We start from the raw sequence: 20,951 nt of genomic DNA on the forward strand, positions 1-20,951 counted from the left end.
ATTTTGGCCTATTTAGCCTTTTCAATTTAAATTTCTTCTTTGATCAAATGTTAGTTTTCAAAGAGTGTCTAAATTGGTAAGTGACTGAGCTTGGGTGTTTTTGTTCTGTTTTTATTGCTAACGTTATATCGTTGAAGCAAAGAATGTTACCCAAACTGTTTACTTTGTGGAATTTATTGAGGTTTTCATTATAGATCATATGATTTATCTCGGTTAAGAAAAAAACTTTCATGAGACTTTGTAAAGATGTAATCTCTATTGTCAGGGCACAAAATCGAATATATGTCTGTTAGCTCAACTTTACTGTTACTCAAAATTTCTTAATGGCTTGGTGAGAGATGAGTTCAAATTCTCACAGCACTCTAGAGTTTCTGGGATTGATCCTGGATTTTCCTACAGTTATGTCATATAGATCATTATATTATTTCATATTGTGCTCAGATGTATGAGAGGTAAATCCTTGTTATACATTCTGACCTTACAGTATTGCGTCTTTTCTCATTTAATGGTTTTTATTGCCTTGAATTCAACCTAGACCAGTATTTAAAACCATACCCCCAATTTTGTTGTTATTAAAATTTATTTGGCCATTCTTTGTTCTTTTGAGCTTTTCTGAGCCACTTGGTTTCTAGAGCATTTTTTTAGCTTCTAATTTTTTTTAATTAAATGAATTTTTTTTGTTTCAAGTTAACTGTAGATTCACATGCAATTGTAAGAAATTATATAGAGAGATAATTTCATGTATCTTTTACCCATTTCCCCCCAGTGGTAACATCTTATAAAACTATAGTACAACATCACAACCAGAATATGACATTGCTACAGTAAGATCCATGGCCAGTCTGGGTGCAGTGACTCATGCCTATAATCCCAGCACTTCAGGAAGCTGAGGCAGGAGGATTGCTTGGGCTCAGGATTTTGAGATTGCAGTGAGCTAGGCTGATGCCACTACAGACTGTACTCCAGCCAGGGCAACAGAGTTAGACCCTATCTTAAAACTGAAAAGAAAAAAAAAAGTCCATCACCTCAAGGATCCCTATGTCACCTTTTTATAGCCACATCTATTTCCTTCTTATGCTTCCAAATACCTCTCCATTCTTACCACTGGCAACCACTAATCTGCTCTCCATCTATAGCTGGTTTTGTCAAGTCAAGCATGCTGTATTAACCGAATCATAGTATGCAATCTTTTGGTGTTTTGTTTTCCACTCAGCAAAACCTTCTACTGATTCACCTAAGTAGATGTCTCCATAGCACATTCTTTCTCATTGCAGAGGACCGTTTTGTCTCTGGCATGGTCATAAACCAGTTTCCTTAACCATTTGTTCACTGAAGGACAATTGGGTTGTTTCCAGGTTGGGGTTATTATGAATACAGCCACCACATACATTAATACACAAATTGTTGTGTGAACATAAGTTTTCATTTCTTTGGGGTTAAATGCCCAAAGGTATAATTCCTGGGCTGCAAGGTAAGCATATGATCAGTCTTCTAAGAAACTGCCCTACTCTTTTCCAGAGTGGATGTACCATTTTATGTTCTCACAAGCAATGTATGAGTGTGTTATGACTTTTATTTATTTTAGCCATTCTGATAGGTCAACTGTGGCATCTTCTTGTGGTTTATGATTTGCATTTCTCTAATAGCTAATGATGTTGAACATTTTTTCATGGTGTTATTTTCCATTTCTATCTTCATCAGTGAAATGTCTATGTTATTTGCCCTTTTCCTAATTGGGTATTTTTCACTGTTGAATTTTGATTCCTCTTTGTATATTCTAGGTACTATTCCTACTCCTTAATGTGCTATGTGGTCTGCAAATACATCCTCCTGGATTGTAGCTCATCTCTTTTTTTTTAATCTTACCATGGTCTTTCACAGAGCAAATATTTTTAATTTTGATGAAGTCCAGTTTATCAATTTTTCTTTTATGGATCATGCTTTTGGCATCAAGCCTGAGAACTCTTTGTCTAACCAGAGTTCCCAAAGATTTTCTCATATGTACTTTTTAAAAAAATAAATGATTTATAGTTTTACATTTTATGCACATTTAAGTCCATGTTTCATTTTGGTTTTGGTTTTGGTTTTATATACAATTTAAAATATACTTTTTAAATTTATTAAGTCAAATACACGTAGTCCATTTTTGAATAAAGTGTGAAACTTAGAATGTAAGTTGCTATTTTCTTTTTTCTTTACTTTTTCTTTTTTTGGCAGTTTTTGGCCGGGGCTAGGTTTGAACCCGCCAACTCCAGCATATGGGCCGGCGTCCTACTCCTTTGAGCCACAGGTGCCGTCCCAATAAGTTGCTATTTTCTTATTTTGCCAAAGGATGTCCAATTACTCCAGCATGAGTTATTAAAAGGCTATCTTTTTCCATTGGAAATGCTTTTGCCACTTCATCAAAAGTTGATTTGTCATGTTTGTGTGGGACTATTTCTATATTCCCTATTTTGATCTTGATCTACGTGTATATTCATTTGCCAATACCATACAGTATTGATTACTTCAGTCTCAAAATAGCATTGAATGATTCTTCCTACTTTGTTCTTTCTCAAAATTTTTTTAGCTATTCTAGTTTTTTGCCTTCCCATACACATTTTAAAATTAAAATAATTTTGTCTATAGCAATAAAAAATATTGTGAAGATTTTGATGGAAATTGTGTGAGGAGAAATAATATTTTTACTATGCTGAATCTTCAATTGATGAATACGGTATGTCTCCGCATCTCCATAAATCTACTTTTATTTGTTTCATCACCATTTTGTAGTTTTTAGTATGTATGTTCTAGACATATGTTATTAAGATGCCTAATAGGTTTTTTTTTTGCAAAACTGTGTATTTTTTTGGTGTCCAAGTTCATTATTAGTATATCCCACCCTCCAGAATCATGGGTTCTAAATCCATATGTTCAACCAACTATGGATCAAAAATATTTGGACAGGGAGGAAAGATGATGCATTTGTTCTGAATGTGTATAGATTTTTTTCTTGTCACTATTCTCTAAACAATAACAATATAACAACCATTTACATTTTATTCAGTATTATAAGAGATGATCTAACATATAGACAGGAGTATACATATAGGTTATATGTAAATACTACATCATTTTATATAAGAGACTTAAACATTTTGGCTGATGTTTGTGTCTGAGGGAGTTTCCTGGAACCAAACCCCTAAAGATACCTAGTGACAACTGTATAGAGAAATACAATTAATTCCTCAGTGTTGACCTTGTATCTGCAACCTTGCTGAACTCACTTATTAGTTCTAGAAATTTCCCTTCCTCCCTCCCTTCGTCCCTTCCCCTTCTTGCTTTCCTTCCACCTCCCTCTCTTCCTTCTTTTCTTCTTTCTTATACAGTCCTTGGGATTTTCTATATAAACAATCATGTCATCTATAAATAGAACTGTTTTTTTTTCTTCCTCTCTGATCTAAAAGGATATTCTCTTTATTCTGTTTCTTATGTTATCGCCCTGGCTAGAACTTCCAGTGCAATATTGAACAAGAATAGTAAGACAAAACATCCTTGCCTTGTTCCTGACATTGAGGGGAAAGCATGTAATCTTTCACCGCAAAATATGATGTTAGCTGTAGGATTTTTGTAGATACTCTTTACCAAGTTGAGGAAATGCTACTTTCTTCCTATATGTCTGAGAGTTTTTATTAGGAATTAGTGCTGAATTTTGTCACATGCTTTTTCTGTGCCAAATGATATAATGTGTGATTTTTTTTTCTCTTTTGCATTTCATGATGAAGAATGAGATGGATTTGTTTTTGAAAACTGAACCAGCCTTGTATCTTTGGCGTATAACACACTTGGTCACAGTCTATCATTCTTTTTATATATGGCTGAATTCTATTTATTAATGTTTTGTTAAGGATTTTTTCTATCTCTATAAGGATATTAGTTTGCAGTTTCCCTTTTTATTCTGACTTTGTCTGATTTCGTATCAGAAAAATACTAGCTTTATAAAATGAATTGGTAGGTATTCTTTCCTCTTCCACTTCTGGAAAAAATCCTGTAGCACTGATATGAATTCTTCCATAAACGTTCAGTGGAATTATCCAGTGAAGGCACTGAAGCCTATGATTTTCTTTCTCTGAAATTTTGAAATTATAAACTTAATTTCCTTAATAGTTAGGGGGTTATCCAAATTATCTATTTCATGTTGAGTAAATTGTGGTAGAATGTGTTTTTGAGAAATTGGTCTGCTTCACCTACGTGGAAATTTATGTGTAAAATTTTTCTTAGCATTCTCTTACTATCATTTTGATGTTTCCAAGGTTAATATTGACATCATCTGTTTCGTGATTGATAATGGTAATTTGTGTCTTCTCTTCGTCTTGCTAAACGGTGATCTCTTCTACTGATTTTGATTTAAGGATCTAGTTCTGTGTTTCATTGCTTTTCTCTATATTTTTTTAAATTTTACTGATTCTTGCTCTTATCTGTAATATATACTTCCTTCTGCTTTCTTTAGATTTACTTTAGTATTTATTTTCTAGATTCCTGAGCTGGAGTTTAGGTTATTGGTCTGAGATGTTTCCTTTACATCGTGAAAGCTATAAATCCCCCTCTCGACACTGTTTTATTTGTGTTTCACCAATTTGACATGTTGCATTTTAATTTTCATTCTGTTCAATGTATTTTTTATTTCCTTGGAGATTTTTAGGTTTTGAGCTCTGTTTTATATTCCAAGTTATAGTCTGTGTTGGTTTATGTTCCATGAGCACTTGAAAATAATATATCCTGTTGTTAGGTACAGCGTTCCACAAATGTCTATGGATCCTGTGTATTTATGGTGCTGCTCGGATGTTCTGTCTAGTTGTTCTGTCAATTGTTTTTGTTTTGTTTTGAGACAGACTCTCCCTCTGTTGCCTGGGCTAGAGTGCTGTGGAGTCGGCCTAGCTCATAGTAACCTCAAACCCCTGCATTCAAGCGATCCTGCTGTTTCAACCTCCCCAGTAACTGAACTACAGATGCCGGCCACAACACCTGGTTAAGAGTTTATTTTTAGTAGAGACAGGGTCTCCCACTTGCTCAGGCTGGTCTTGAACTCCTCAGCTCAGGCAATCCGCCTGCCTCAGCCTCCCAGAGCACTAAGATTACACGCATGAGCCCGCGCCTGGCCTCGTTCTGCCAATTGTTGAGTGAGGTGTTGAAGTCTCTAAGTGTGAGTATGAATTTGCCTGTTTCTCCCTTTGGTTCTATCACATCAGTTTTGTTTCACATGTTTTATAGCTGTAATGACTGATGCATATGCTTAGCACTCCCATATCATCTTGGTAGATTGACCCTTTTGTTATTAGATATTGTTTTAACCTGTCTCTGATAGTTTTCTTCGCTCTGACATCTACTTTATCTGATATTAATATAGCTACTCTTGTTTTTCTTTCTTTCTTTTTTTTTTTGTAGAGACAGAGTTCCATTTTATTGCCTTCGGTAGAGTGCTGTGGCATCACAGTTCACAGCAACCTCCAACTCCTGGGCTTAGGCGATTCTCTTGCCTTAGCCTCCTGAGTAGCTGGGACTACAGGCGTCGGCCACAACACCCAGCTATTTTTTGTTGCAGTTTGGCTGAGGCCAGGTTCAAACCTGCCACCCTTGGTATATGGGGCCAGTGCCCTACTCACTGAGCCACAGGCACCACCCACTCTTGCTTTCTTTTGATTAATGATTTCATGATATGCCATTTTCCAGCCTTTTACTTTCAACTTATCTATATCATCCTATAGACAGCACAAAATGAATTCATGTTTTGTAATCCACTCTGACCATCTCTATCTTTGAATTGTTGCAATTAGATGACTTAAAATTAATGTAACTATTGACATACTAGGGCTGAAGGCTGCATTTTGTTTTCTGTTTGTGCTCTCTTTTATTTTCATTCCTTTTTTCCCTCCCTTGCCTTAATGTGCATGACTTGGGCATGATTTAGAATTTCATTTTGGTTTGTTTAAGCAGGGTGTTTTGGGGTGTACCTTTTCAAATTTTTTTGGTAGTTGCTCTAAGTTAGTGATTTTCAACTTGTGTGCCAGAAAAGGATCTCAGGTCTGTCACAAAAATATTTAAAAATCATTAATTAAATTATTGTTGAAAGAAGTTCAAAGCACAGTAAGAATATTCTTTTTTTTTACTCTTTTTTTTTGATCAACATAATTTAAGTGTGTCATGGAAGTTTAACTTCAGGTTCAAGTGTGCCATGAGATACAAAATGTTGAAGAATATTACTCTAGGTATATATTTTATAAACATAATTTATCACAGTCTACCTGTATCAACAGTTTGAGTAAAGTGTAAAAACCCTACCACCCTTTACATCCTGTTATCCTCCCCTGCTTACAACATAATCATCTAAAATATTTTCTTGGCTCGGCACCTGTGGCTCAAGCGGCTAAGGCACCAGCCACGGACACCCAAGGTGGTGGGTTCAAATCTAGCCCGGGCCTGCCCAACAACAATGACAGCTGCAACCAAAAAATAGCCAGGCATTGTGGTGGGTGCCTGTGGTCCCAGCTACTTGGGAGGCTGAGGCAGGTGACTCGCTTGAGCCCAGGAGTTGGAGGTTGCTGTGAGCTGTGATGCCACAGCACTCTACCCAGGGGGGCAGCTTGAGGCTCTGTCTCAAAATAAATAAATAAATAAATAAATAAAATAAAATATTTTCTTGCCATCCACATAGAATCACATCAGACAGGCTGGGCACAGTGGCTCACACTTGTAACCCAAGCTCTTGGGAGGCCAAGGTGGGTGCATCACCTGAGCTCAGGAGTTCCAGATCAGCCTGAGCAAGAGCAAGACCCCATCTATAAAAATAGCCAGGTGTTGTGGCAGTCGCCTGTAGTCCCAGCTACTCAGGAGGCTAAGGTAAGAAAACTGCTTAAGCCCAAGAGTGTGAGGTTGGTGTGAGCTGTGATGCCACGGCACTCTACCGAGGTTGACAAAGTGAAACTGTCTCAAAAAAAAAAAAAAATCACATCAGACAGTGTTTTCACTTTAATTGTCAAACATGATTTAGAAAACTAAAAAGAAGAGGGGTAACTGGTTGATTTTATTTCCTATTTCCTATGGTTACCACATTCTTTCTTTCATAATTTTCTTGATTCCTTCTTTTATTATGTCTTTTCTGTTTAGATAATTTCTTTTATCTGCTTCTTTAGGGTAGCTATTCCAGTGATAGATTCTCTTAGTTTCCTTACTCTAGGAATACCTTGATTTCCTCTTGACTTTTCACTGGAATTTGTACATGGCCTCCACTGACCACCAGGGTGTGACCGCCTTACCACTGGGTGGCGGGGGAGCATCCTGACACTTTTAGTCCGGTCTGCTCTGGCACTACCCCGTTAGGTAGGACAGAGGGGTTGCTGCTGGGTGGGGGGAATAAGTCCAGGCTCCCCATGTGGTTTCCAATTGCACTGTAGCATGAAAGGGTGGTAGGGGAGGCCTCATCACTAGCAAATAGAGATGAAAACCCCAGGTCCCTCCTGGGCCTCCTCTGACACACTCCAGTGCTGGGCTCCAGTGCCTGATCATAGCCTAGTGAGCACAAACATCTGTGCTTCCCACTGGCCTGTCTGGGCACGGGTGAATGTGGGGCCACAGACTTTTCTGTGGCACTTGGCTGGAATAATACAGTTATTTTCTAAAATTCTTTTGTCTTGCCACAGTAAAATTATTCTTCTTTTTCCCTCTTTCTTTTTTTTTGTGGTGATTTTTGTGCATTCGCCTTTTCCAGGTTGCCAGTGTCTTCAGATCCCACTCTGGAAAATATGAGGCATGCAGAAAACCCAGGGAACTCCCTGCTGAGTCACCCCTCGGGTCCCGAGGTCCCCAGATGGTCTGCCTTCTAGCCTCCACCTCTCAGAATCCTCTTATATATGCTTTACATATAATATGCAGAGTTTCTAATTGTACTTAGTAGAAAGCATAGGGATGGGTATGCCTACTCCGTCTTCTTAGGAGAGGAAGTTTGTCTTTTTTGTATACATCATACAATTGGGTGTATGCCTGAGTGCCTTTCATTTTAATAGGTGGTTCATCTCACTCACGTAACTGGTGCATAATGCTGGCACTGAATGATATACTTTCTGTGAAAGAAATGTAAAGCATTAATCAAACAATCATTAAGAGGCTGTTCTTAGCTCCCCTCAGCTGCCCTTCCCATCAGGCAAAGGTTTTGAGAACACACTAAGTTGCCCACCCTCATCCTGTCCTTTTTATGATCCTAGAAGAGATAAAGGTGGAAGGATCTTCGGAAAGCTGAAAACCTTCCATCCGGACACCTGAGGAGAGGGAGTGATGAACTAACAGGTGCCTTCCGTTGTCACGTTCCGGCTCTCCATCCAGAACTAATTTCCTCCCACCTTCCTTTCCCCTTCCCCTCCTTACGTCCAGAGTGCCAGGCATCTTCCTGGGTTCTGGAAGAGGAGGGGAATAGATCTAACCAATATTTATCTATTTTCCCATCTCACAGTTGATATCTGTGGTGTTTTGTGTTCTTTTTAATAGACATTTGATTGTCAAATTAACCAAAAAGAAAGCAGCTACAATTTAGTTTGGGGGAGAAGAAAGGTTAAGCCGGTGCAGAGAGAAGAAACCCTCAAGTCTCATAACATTTCCAGTTTTTCATCAGGCTGCACATGTGGTTGGCTGTGGGAGCTGCTGTGGTGTGGGTGCTGGCTTTGCTGCCTTCGCCAGCCCATCGGGCATAACACCTCACATAGTGCCAGTGTGTCTTTCCCTGTGTGCTAGAGAATCTAGTATTCCTCCGGCCACTGGGTAATTCTGGTTATGTCTAGTGGCCTGGATCTGTATCTCAGAAATCCTCAAAGGCATTTCTCCACTCTCTGGGTAAGTTACAAAAGAGATGTCTCCTGGGCACTTCAGCATCTTGATCTCTATTTAAACGGTGAAATGACAAGTCTTGGCCAGGCCTTCTTCTCTCCTCCTACAAACTTTTAGTCTCCTGGGGCCAAATTTTGCTGTTTCCTGTAAGTGACTTCTACCAAATCCTTCTCATTTTCTTTTGTCTCAAGCAATTTTTTCCTCCTGCAGTCCTGTCTTCTAAAGCAGCCTGAAATGAAATCTTCCTCCTGGAATTGTGCGCAGTGGAGCTGAGAAACAGCATGTTCAGGAAGGAGCACCTGACCTGCAAGCCCTGTGCCAGGCTGACATCCACAGGGTTGTGCCCTTCATGCTCAGGGCAGCCGACTTCTTTCCTGGACACCACTATTTGTGTTTCCTGGCTGGTTCTCCACTTCGATGTTTATTTAGATGCTTGACAATGAAGCGTCGGGGCAGAGCAGGTGTAATATGCTCCCATACTGCTGCCATCGTGTGATCGTGTGCTTCTCTTAGGGGACCCAGCACAGGAAAAGCTTATTCCTGATGGCATTTTGGACTAGAAAGACAGTGGCGCAGTTTCCTGATGAGGGAGCTTTGTGGGGGAGCTCAGTAAAGTGCAGGCTCTCAGGTAGAAGAGAAGATCCTCTTGCTGCAAGACAGGAAACTCCTCTGCCTTTGTCCTCCTAACCGCACCCACCCCTCTCTCCTCATGGCCCTGGCCTGGACTCCATGCTCCCAGAACAATTCCAAAGCAACTAATTGCCAATGATGGCTTCTGCTGAATTCCCTTCCAGAGACACCTGACTTTGACATTAACCACTGGAAGACCTTAAAGCAGCAGTTCTCAACCTGTGGGTCGTGACCCACAGGGACTGTATTAAAGGGCCACAGCATAGGAAGGTTGAGAACCACTGCCTTAAAGTCTTCTAAGCCAAGGAAGGAATATTGAATACTACAATTTCAAGATAGCTATACAGAAATGTGCACAGTGAGAATGGAAGCCTCTGGATACCCCCCTGGGAGAGCCAGCTGCCTGGGCCCCATAGTTTGGTAGTCAGCTCTCAAGGTATGCATCAGTGCATCTGAAACACTCTATAAATGGAAAACTCAGAACACAATTTGTCATATCCACACCACCAGGAAGCTCAGTGGAACCCACACAGTTGGTTAAATTTAATTTCCTGCAGAGACACGGAGACTTAGCTCAAACGCCACCTCCGTGGGGCAGTTTTTCCCAAGCCCAAGTTGATCTGGGTGCCCAGCTGAGTGCTCCTCTAGCTTCCCCAATTCCTCCCTCTCAGCACTCAGCTGGAGTATCTGTCTCTCCTATTTCCCAGGGAGCTCTCTGCGGGGGAGGCCTGGATCTTATCAATGTTTGCACCCCCTAAAGCGTAGTACAGTGACTGACACCTAGAATGCACCCCTAAATGTTTCTTAAGAGTGATTGGACAAGTACGCACTAATAGACACCAAAGTGAGACTTTTGATTTATTGTGGAGTCTGACATTCTACTGGTAGACTTGTATTATTTTGAGATAAAGAGTTAGTCCTGGGCCCCAAAGATTCTTTTTCAAAAGTAAAGTTTCATTGGAAGGGCTAATTGTCACTGATATTTTGAGGGGTTAGTTTGAACTGAGCTCTTCCGAATCTTGGCACAGTCTTGGCATTTGTGGGGGGACCTCCAAGAGGAAAAGAGGCATTTCAGAGTCCCAATGGCATAAGGGTACAGGAATGAGAAAACAAAATTTGTGAGTGGAAGGACAGGTCTGAAATTTGATTTCTATGTCACCTGTGCCTCTTTTGCCTTACTATATATAAAAGCATTGGAGTATATTCTAGAAGTGAGCCAGGTACTAGGAAAAGGCTACCTGGTATACACTAGGCACTCAGGAAACATTTGTTGAGCAATTTTAGGAAACTGTTGGCCACCTGCTCACTTCTTTATGTGGCTCTAGCTTGCAAGAAGTGGAAAAGGGGAAAAGAAAGAAAAGACCAGGGTTCAGGACTGATTCAACACCACAGCCCCTGCCACCCTCCATCACCTGTGCTCTGGGAATTCAGAACAGGGACTGACACTATTCATCCTGGACGGGGTTTGGAAACGCAGTCGTCCCTAAAAGAGAACCACTTTTCTTCTGTGTGAGAGTCCCAGGCCTAGCCCCAGATGACCGGGTGGTGGCCTTGGGCTTGTGTGCTGCACACAGCGGGCAGCCCCTGGGTGCCTGGGCTTGAGGTACCGAGGCCTCTCCCAAAGGCATGGGGCCAAGATGGGGTCCTCGAGCATGCCAAGGGTCACCTGCAGAAAGGAGGACATCACCGTTTGCCCTGTATGTGACAGGAGGGGTCTGTAATTAACCATTGGCTGCTAGGTTTGGTGCTTAAACCAGCTACCACCTACACACGTTGAGAAAAGGAAGAAAGAGCAGTTAGAAAGCAGGAAAGAGGGAAAAACCCCACCTCGCCCACTTGACAGGCTCAAACTGCCACTCCTAGCCGCCTGTGAGGCCGGGACAGTCCCCTGCAAACGCCCTGCTAGACGCCTGGGTTGCCGGGGTGAGCACCCTCTGAGGACTGAAGGCGCTGAGGCCTGCTCTGAGCACAAAGGCAGACAAAGGGCCCCTGCCTGGCTGTGCAGGACCAGTCCCTCTACAAGGCACTGAATGGCTCAATGACTGTTCCTAGGACCAAAGTGGGGGCAGTGAAGAGGAGGACTTAGGGAGAAGTGAAGCAGAAAGAATCTTTGTGACAATGACAATTTAAGAAACACTAGACAACCAGCTTGCTGGGGCGCATCTAAACCTTGTGCGGGGAGGCGAGGCGGTGGAGCGGTCATGTGGAAAATCCCCTTTCCCCTCAGCGCACAGGCGTTACCCTGCCCAGGGAAAGGCATTGTTTCCCCCTGAAAACCCTCATTCCGGACAGGATTCCGGCAGGGTAGAAGAAAATGCCAGCTCCTGGGAAGAAGCTGCATTTGGTAAATTTGGAGGACTGAGGGGTTGCGTCCCGTCAATCCCTCAGAGATTTTTGTTTTCAAGAAAGACTCAAGTGTCTCTGATTTCTTAAAACGTCACTGGACAGAGAAGGAGCTGCGTCTGGCCAGACCACAGTGGTGAGGGGCTGTGAGAGGGAGGCCTGGCGTCCCCTCCACCTGCCCATGTGCTCTATACATTTGGGGCAGCACTAGTACTTCGTTGGTAAGAAATGCTAAGGAAGCTTCTAGCAGCCGCCAGCCCCCCACAGCTTCCGTCCTGGGGAACAATCTCTGCAGGTTTGCCTGTCCCGGGCCTCAGCACCCAGCAACATTGCCCACCGGCCTGATGGGCCCCTGCATGGCCTGCTGGGTAGACAGCAGACGTGAAAACCACTCAGTGTCTCCCTAGATGGAGATATCACCCCTCTCACCACCAGCCGGTCTGTGCACAGAGACTAGGCAAGAACATTGTTGCTACCTGAATGTGACAGCCCTGCCACACAGGTCTGCATCTTGGAAGCAGAGTTTCAAGGCAGTGCTAAAATGAGCCCAGCTGGCTACTTGTTTATTTACTAATTTTTGTACAGGTAGCTTGGTTTTTGTTACTGTTTCTTATAGTAAATATGATAGCAGATCTCACCTAGAGATAGGCCTGCCTTTATCCTCACATGGTGCCCCTAACTAGAGGCCTTAGTCGGAGGCTTGGCTACACAGGGGGCAAGTGCGTGGGGGAACTTTCTGAGCACTCACTCAGCATCACTGAAGTGGGAAGCCTTGCTCTGAGCCAAGCCTTGTCCTACTATCTTGCTCCCAGTATAAAACATCAGCCAGAGCTCCAGTCTTTTGTCCCAGGAGGCAGCATTCACGAGTAAGGCCACTTGTCCCCAAGCATCCCACTGATGTTTGCAGCCGCTCTGAGCAAGGCAAGGAGGTCCTGTAGGTGATGCCTCAAAAAGTTTTAGGTTCATTGAGGACCGTGGCAGGGGTTAGTGTCTCTTGCCCAAATCAGAAGCAGCTGCTGCCAGGTGTGTAAGAAACTCCCAGATGTGCACTTAGGAGGTATAATCATGTACATTTTGTTTAGAAAATTATGATCATAGCCAGACGTTATGGTGAGTACCTGTAGTCCCAGCTACTTGGGAAGCTGAGGCAAGAGAATCACTTAAGCCCAACAGTTTGAGGTTGCTGTGAGCTGTGATGCCATAGCACTCTACCAAGGGCAACACAGCAAAACACTGTCTCAAAAAAAAGAAAAGAAAAGAAAAAGAAAAAGGAAAATTATGATCAAATGCAGATTGGCACCAAGAGACCAGTCTTCTTCCATTTTCCATCCTAAAATCATGAGACAAGGTGGTGGGAATGGAGGCAGGGTGTGGGCTGAGCACCAAGAGGACAGACTGCTGGGCACAGTCGGGCTGTGTGGCTGAGGGAGGGGCTTGGACTTGATTCAAAAATAGGCTGCCCAGCACCATGGCATGCCTGGGACAGCCAAGGGCCAGGCCTGTCACCCAAGCTGTGCTTTTTAATGGTATCTTTTTCATGCTCCAGAAAGTCTAAGTCTGGAGGGTAAGTTCTGTGATCATCCTCTTCCACAGAAGAGAGGCAGTCAGGCTGGAAATGAATCCAGAGAGTGGCACGTAGGATGTGGAGCCCTGAGAAGGTTCACTGGCAGTGCCTACCGGGGAGACACAGGTGGGAGAGGGCCAGGCTGGCTCCTTCTCGAGAATATCTAGAACTGCAGGGCTGTTGGCAATGTTCACCAACACATTTGCTGAGTATTGATGGTGGCATGGTCTGTGGGGACTTCTAATGTACCTTCTCTTCTATCAGAAAAGGACACTAGGCTTAAAGAGATAAAAGTGACCTGCCCAAGGCAACACACTGGTTCCTGGCAGAGTGGGGACTGGAACTTGCTCTGCAAGGATCAAACCCAGGTGCTCTCTTCTGGGGCAGAGGGAGAGGCTGGCTCTAGAAGAGGTTTCAGGGGATGAATAGATGAATACTCCCCCTGGGGCCGGGAGGCCCCATCGGCCTCCCTCTGGTTCTCTTGCGGGGGTGGGGAGGACAGAGACTACTAAGGTTTAAACTTGCTGCTTGGACCTGAGGATGGAGCTTAGGTGGCACCTGGAATCCCCAGGGCCTGTGAGTGGAGACAAGGGTAAATGGTTTCTCAGGGCAGTGGCCTTGAGGGGCCAAAGAGATTATCTGGCAGATAGAACTAAGACACAAGTAAGGATGGAGTTCAAAAGTGGATGGGGCCACATATATAATTTATGGAATTTCGATGTGTTCTGGAGTTCAAATAGTAGTGAAATCTCACTACAAGACAACTCCTAATAACAGCTGTCTTGGCCCTGGTACCTCTCCCCTAGCCCTTTCCAGGCCTGCGGTAGTGGGTGGGCAAACCTTAAGTCAGTAACAGCCTTAACCTCTGCTTGGTAGGTGAGCAAATTAAGTCACAGAGTAGCCAGCCCTCCCCTGCCTTACAGCACCCTCAGTGAGAGGGCGTGATTATCAAGGCGGCCGCAACAGTACTTCTTGTGGTTCCATCGCCATCTCACCTCCTATGTGGGCTCTGGTGGGGTGCAGGGGTGGGGTGGTAGATTTTCCTAAGAACTCAGACACCTGAGGAGATGCCCCAGGAAGAAGCCCAACCCAAGACTCCAGGGACACTGCTTTTCTGGTCCTGGCTCTGTTTCCTGCTAACCAGCTATGCGATAGTGGCTAGTCACTTTCCTTCCTTGCTCTCAGGTTCTTCCCGGTCATCCGATGAAGGCTCTGGTCTCTACCATCTGGAAAATTTCACTGTTTCTGTCTCTCCAGAGGTGTCTGATGTTGGCTCAACCGTCTACCCAGCTGCGTGTTCATCTCTTTCATCTCTTCAGTGTACAGGGGGACCTCACAGATTAGAACAAAATATTTGTCTCCAGGTCTCAATTATCCTTGGCCATGGAGGGATGCAGCGATATGCATATGCAAAATATAAGTTTAAAAATATCATATTTGCTCCAGATCTGTATTTTTGGCCTCCAACCAGTTTTCATGAGGTTGAGTTTACTGCAGAGAGTCTGCAGAGCAAATAGCTCCCTAGAGCAAACATACGATCCAGTGCAGTCAAAATGCTCGACGGTTACCCTGAATAAGTTCTCGCACATGACATCTACAAAAACTCTGCACACCACTGTCACACCCACGTGGCATCCTCCAATAGGAAACATTAAACAAACCTCAGCCTCCTGAAAAAGATTATGAAATAGTTTCAGTATATGTGAACTGAGCACATATTTTTATTCAGTGAAACTTCTTTGATGGTGCCTGTTCAAATATCTGCAAATATTGAGAAAATACCCACAGACATTGTCCCTGATTGCTGTGGCCACGAGGTCTATAGAAACCAGAAGAGAAGACAGAAAATACTGAATGTCACTGAAGATTCTGCAGATTCCAGGAAACTTCAGGCCATCTTCACCTTCCTCTCCTAACCCTAAACTGTGGGTATCTAACCAAGTATGCGAGATAACCCAGCCAGGACAGTGGGAAGGTCGGGGAGGAGGTGTCACCGTGGGAGGCAGAGGGGGCTTTGGAGAAAGCCTCTTTCCATCCTCTCACTGTAGACCTCAAGATATTCAGGGGGAGGCCTGAGGAAGCTGGAAGCAGCCTGGAGCTGGGGCCATCTGGAGCTGGGCTCTATGCCTGCCCTCTCTACCCCCACTCTGCCTCTGAGATGCCCATGTAACCTCCAGGCAGGGCTCACCAGTAGCACCAGGTGGGGCCCAGAAGTTTCACCTCCTGAAAATAGAGGAGGGAGGGAATAGTAGGTGAAGAACAAGAGAGAAGCAGAGGGGAGTAAACGGTAGAGGTAGGTGGTAAGAAAAACGCCACACAGAACATGTCCTTGTCACCTTGAACACTGAGCAGGGTGAAGAGGTGAGAGCCTGGGGCCTGAGAGCTGTTTCAAGGTCACAGAAAGCCAGGCTGCACCTGGAGGGAAAGGTCCTTGTGGAACAGAGCTCAGGGCAGGGAACGGAGAATTAAGTGTGGAAAAGCCCCAACACCGTGCTCATGTGCCATTCTCAGCCATTCTCAGTAAGTGCTTTACACACTTAAAAGTGGGGAGTCAGGTCTCCTAGAAGACCCCAACACTTGGTATCAGCAGCACCTCTTTATCATAAAATTAACATCACTGAAAGCTTAAAAAAAAAAAAAAAGACAGACCAAAAATATCACGTCTTAGGCAAATGACTTGAAAATACCTCAGAGTGACACCCTATTTTTTTTTTCCCACCCATTTCTAAAGTCAGAGGACACCTGGTAAAGAAACTGATGTTTAGGTAAAAAATGCAATTCCTGGTACATGTGGTTTCCTGATGGTACAGAATTGAAATGACATCATGGAAATGCCTGTGCCTCAAGGTCAGTCTGCACAGTTTCTAGGTGAAAACATGAGTCTTAGTCATTGGCGGAAAAGTGTGTGTACGCCTCTGTGGTGCCACTGCTCTCTGCCTTCAAAGGCAACGTTTTAATCGAATTCATGTGGCTGCTTGCCAAGTTTTTCCACACTTTTGGCTCACCTAGATGTGCAACCTAGAATGTAGGTTATACCATTTGGAAATGCCTCTGTTCCTGTCATTTGGAAGGAAATAAAACAATTGTTACTGGGGAATAAAAAGAGTGTGTCTTCCACTCAAGGGCAAGGAATCAATGACCTAAGATGCTCATTCCAGTGGTTACTGTGAACAGTCTAATTTGTGTAGCATTCCCTATGGTGACAAAAGTAGGAGGTGGCAGACTGGGGACGTATGGAATCCTTTGTCTTAATTAAAAAGTATAATGGGAGACGTGGAATTTGGCCAAGCCTCATAAATCTGCTAAAAGAATCAAGACTCTGTCAGATAAGTTTAAATAGAACCAACTGAGCCCTCTGGAGAATTAAATAGACTCCCTGCTAGTAGTTGACACCCACTCTCCTGTCACTTTCCTGCACTCCACAGACGGCGGTTGTGCTCATTAACCAGCAACCCTCCTACTCACCGATGACAAGTTTATCCCCATGGAGCACAAAATTCAGAGATGATAAATCTACTCCCGCTTGTAAAAATGAAACTCTCCTTGGGGCAATAAAAGTGCTAGGAGCCTTTTGGAAATAAGTTCTTTATCTGATAACCTACCTTCATTAACAAAGCCCGGTCCTCTTGGTCAGGACAGCGCTTCACTGCCAGGGAGAACTGCTCTAAGGTCACTGGAAGGGAAGAGAAAGAAATGGTGAAGCACCTCCCTTCAGGCTCTGAGCACTTCTGATCTGGGGAAGAACACCATTGTTATAATTGGCACGCCGTCCATCCTGCCTTGGAGGGAGGATGGAAGAGTTCCCTGCCTGTCCCCTGTGTGGGTCAGGACCCACATGCACTTCTCCACCTGATCAGCTGGGCTCATCACAATGGACCACAAGGCCATTCCTATCAGCAAAGCTCCAACCTGCACTGCAGGAGGAGAACCTGGGTTTAGCCCCCATGTGGGCCATCTTGTCCTCCAAACACCACGCTGTATCCCTGTTTCCTGTGATATCCACCAAAAGGATTCCACATGCCCTTGTAAACTTGGCAGCACTCAATTTTCTATTCCACCTTGCATCAGGATTTCCATGGCCCTGACTCTTCTCTTGATGCAAACATGATATGACCCCACGTGTTGACTAAAGCAGACCCCACAGAATCCCCCAAATATGTCAAGTTTTCTTTCTCCAGCCAACCTTCTCCAATAGAATGGTGGTGAGAAACCCAAGAAGGTTTATTTAAAAAAAAAAAAAAAGTCTTAATCATCCATTTAAATTAGCTAGAAAAGCTCTAGGAACATTAATACAGACAATTTACACCAATTTCACTCCCCTTCTCTATCTCTGTGGCCCAACTCTCCCCAAAGGTCCACTTGTGTGAGCATCAACTTTGATTTTGTTCTAAATAAGCACCAAGCTGCAGACTGCCTTCCCTGTACCCTGTGGTGACTGTAGTTTCATTCTTGAAAATGCTTATGTGACTCCTTGCTGCCCTCACACTTAAATCCACTTATTTAAGGCATTAGACAGGAATTAAGGCTTTTACTAAGTTAGCTAATCTAGATTGCCTTTTATTGCTACATTTGAAGCCACTGACCACCCAGGGTTCCTTCAATCTCCAAAGACCCCCCCACGGGTAGGCAGAGCTGAACCCAGCCAGACTCAAGACTGAGGGGCTGTCTGATTCCACTGTTTCAAACCTAAGCATTTCTGGGTGTCATATACATAAATACAGATCTTTTAAAGATAATTCTATCGGCAGTAAATAATTTTCATCAAGAAAACATTGGGTAGTGTTTTTTGTATCATTTTCAATTGTATAATATACAATTCTTTACACTGTTTTCCCTCTGACTAAATGACTCTGCTGTCTTCTGTAGACTATGCTGATTTTTTCCTCCTGGTATAAATTTTTGCTCTTATCCAGTCAAAACATGCTCAGGCTCAAGAATGAGCAATGCTACTGCTTTACACCCTCTCTCTAATGCCTATGTCCATCAGGTCTTCAATGGGCTGAAGCCAATATTAATTACATAAAATCCTCAATATAACCTTAAAAAAAAAAAACAAAACTTCGTCCATAAACTTCAACCGAAACTTGTAGAATGAGATAAGAGCCTAAGCTATGCTGAGTTTCCACAAACACATTCGCCCTCACCCACTCAGAACATATCAGCCTGTGAGAGACTCTGGGGACAAGATCACTATCCTCCCCCAACCTTCTGTGGGCTCTGCAGTGGACTTTGCTGTGGCCTGATTTAGTGGGATAATATATTGAAATCTGACTATTGTCTGAGGATGAGTGAGGAATAATCTATAAGTTCAGGAGTTAGGTTCTCTTTAGGTTTTAAAGGTGGCTATTTTACTTAGGAAAGGTTTATGCAGTGGCTTAGAATCTTACTGAGTGCAGTTCATGGAAATCATTGCATTTGCACTTGCTTCCTGTTGGGGCTACTCGAGTCTCACCCTCAGTCCTCACCCTCTCTGTGGGGACCCCATGTTCATGCCTCTGATTGCCCTTGCACTGGGCTTCGCTGTGACACTTCTAATTGTTCACAAGACAGGACACCAGTTCAAGTTACAGTGAACTCTGTGCCTCCAATCAGCACTAGTTGACTTCCATAATGAGCCGGCCCTTTCCTGCCTTTGCCTGATCCTGCAGGCCTCTCCACCACTCACTAGGCTAGGGCCCTGAGCCCAAATCTTAGACTCTTTCCTGATGTCACCAAGCCTGCTGATGCTCGCTGCACAAGGTCTCAGATGCGCTCCTTTCCCCAGGCACCTGCCACTTTGATTGCTAGCTTTGATGCCCACTGCTGCCACCACACTGAACCTGGCTCTGCCAGAGCCCCCCAGCTCATGGCTGGTGTTTGCCCTCTTCCCTCAAGGCTTATCCCCTCTTCCCCCTCACCATTCATCCATGGCACAGTCCCTGGCCCAGGTGACCCCTCCCTGTTTCCCTCTGGTCAGCCCCAATCCCAGTCTTCTTTTGGATGCAGCAGGTGGAGCAAGTGGCCAGCACAGGCTCAGAGCCAGACGGACCTGGCTTTAAGTGTTCTCTTTTGGCACTACCAGGCACGTGACCTTGGACAAGTCACATGCCCTTGCTGAGTGTCTGTTTCCTCCTTGGTCCCATTCGGAGCCTAGGAGGAGTTGGTGTGGGGACTAACAGAGAGACTGCAGGTGAAGGAACTGTGGGTGGCAGGACCAAGATGACACTCTGTCCTGTGCTCCTCTCGTTAACTCTTCCCTGTGCCCATTTGATGTCTTGGGGTGACACATGACACACGGGGTTTTTCTTTTCTAATTAGTCTCTGGCTCTTACATCTATGTGACACCCTGGCCTCAGGAATGGCCTGAGGACCTGTGTCGTAGCCCAGACTCTGTTCTGTCCCCATCATATCCTGCATGCCCAAGGCCACGACCCCATTTTGTGGAACTGGCCTGAAGTCTGAAGCACACTTATAGGAACACAGGGCCACACAGATGGAGTTTTCCCTTAATAGCTGGCTAACAACCTATGCCCTTTCTACACAGATGACAAAAGTCAACCTTGAGGACAGAGGCTCAGCAGAAGCAGAATGCACCTCTGTCCTGGCTGTTTGTCCCCTACCTTAGGTGTCAGTGTGGCACAAGCTCTTATGCCGACAGTAGGTTCAGCTGTTACCCATTCCATGCTGGTTTCTACTAAATCCTCGAAGAGGCGAGGACAGGAATGAGGTCTCGGGGTAGCTCCTCTCCACCAGGCCTGGGCAGCCACTTTCCCTGCTACCTTACTCATTGACACCGTGTGGGGAGAAGCATCGTGACGAGTTGACATTTCGGGCCCCCTCCCTCCTCCCTCCCTGACTTTAAATAGGAAAAAAACTCAAAATGAAAGCATTTGTGGTATCCACCTTCCTCTGCCTCTGTTGCTGATTCAAGGGGCTGCCTGCCCAGTGAGAATAAGATGTGCAGCAAAACCAGTGCCAGCAACACAGCAGGTCTCCCCGGGGACAAGATTTTCCCTAAGGGACTTCAGAGGGAATCATTTTCTCACTTCAACATTGATTGTTTTAACTGCCCCGAAGTATTCCAGCATCGTTCATGTCAGCAGTGGAGGCCAAGGCCTGCACCTATCTGCATTAAGTTCTCCTTAGTTGGATGTGTCCACCTTTATGGGGCAAAGATAGAGAGAATGAGAGACTTCGGGATGACAGGTAGCTCTGAGGCTGGGAGGAAGGTGAGGGAGTAGCAGAGAAAGGAGACCTGATTCAAGTGCAAAGTGGTCATGTAGGAGAAAACACATGGAACAGCAAGAAACACACATCTCTCCTTTGGACTGTGTGCAGCAATGGCTAGCAGGTGGCTTATGCACAATGCCTCACCCTGCAGCCACTTCTGCAAGGTGGACAGCACCTTGCAAGATGGGAGACACCTAAAGCTCAAGTAAATGTTTGCACCTGGAAGACATTTCATTATGATGTGTTGTTGCAAGTAAGAGAGGGAAAACGAGACCATCACAATGCACACCAGCATTGTACTCATTTTCCTCTTTGAAATATCCCTGGGAAGATCAGGGACCTATCACTAAGT

General features: G+C 44.2%; 1 protein-coding gene across 1 annotated transcript in view; it reads right to left on the bottom strand.

Annotated features, from left to right (window-relative positions):
* Positions 1-20,951, bottom strand: part of ACOXL (acyl-CoA oxidase like) — a 288,084-nt gene that overhangs the window by 36,438 nt on the left and 230,695 nt on the right. Inside the window, 1 exon segment of the mRNA XM_012811040.1 lies at positions 16,993-17,063. Coding sequence (XP_012666494.1) covers positions 16,993-17,063 — 71 coding nt within the window.

This window comes from Otolemur garnettii, unplaced genomic scaffold (assembly GCF_000181295.1).
Source record: "Otolemur garnettii isolate 467f Iridium unplaced genomic scaffold, OtoGar3 scaffold00148, whole genome shotgun sequence".
In the NCBI taxonomy this organism is placed as follows: domain Eukaryota; kingdom Metazoa; phylum Chordata; class Mammalia; order Primates; family Galagidae; genus Otolemur; species Otolemur garnettii.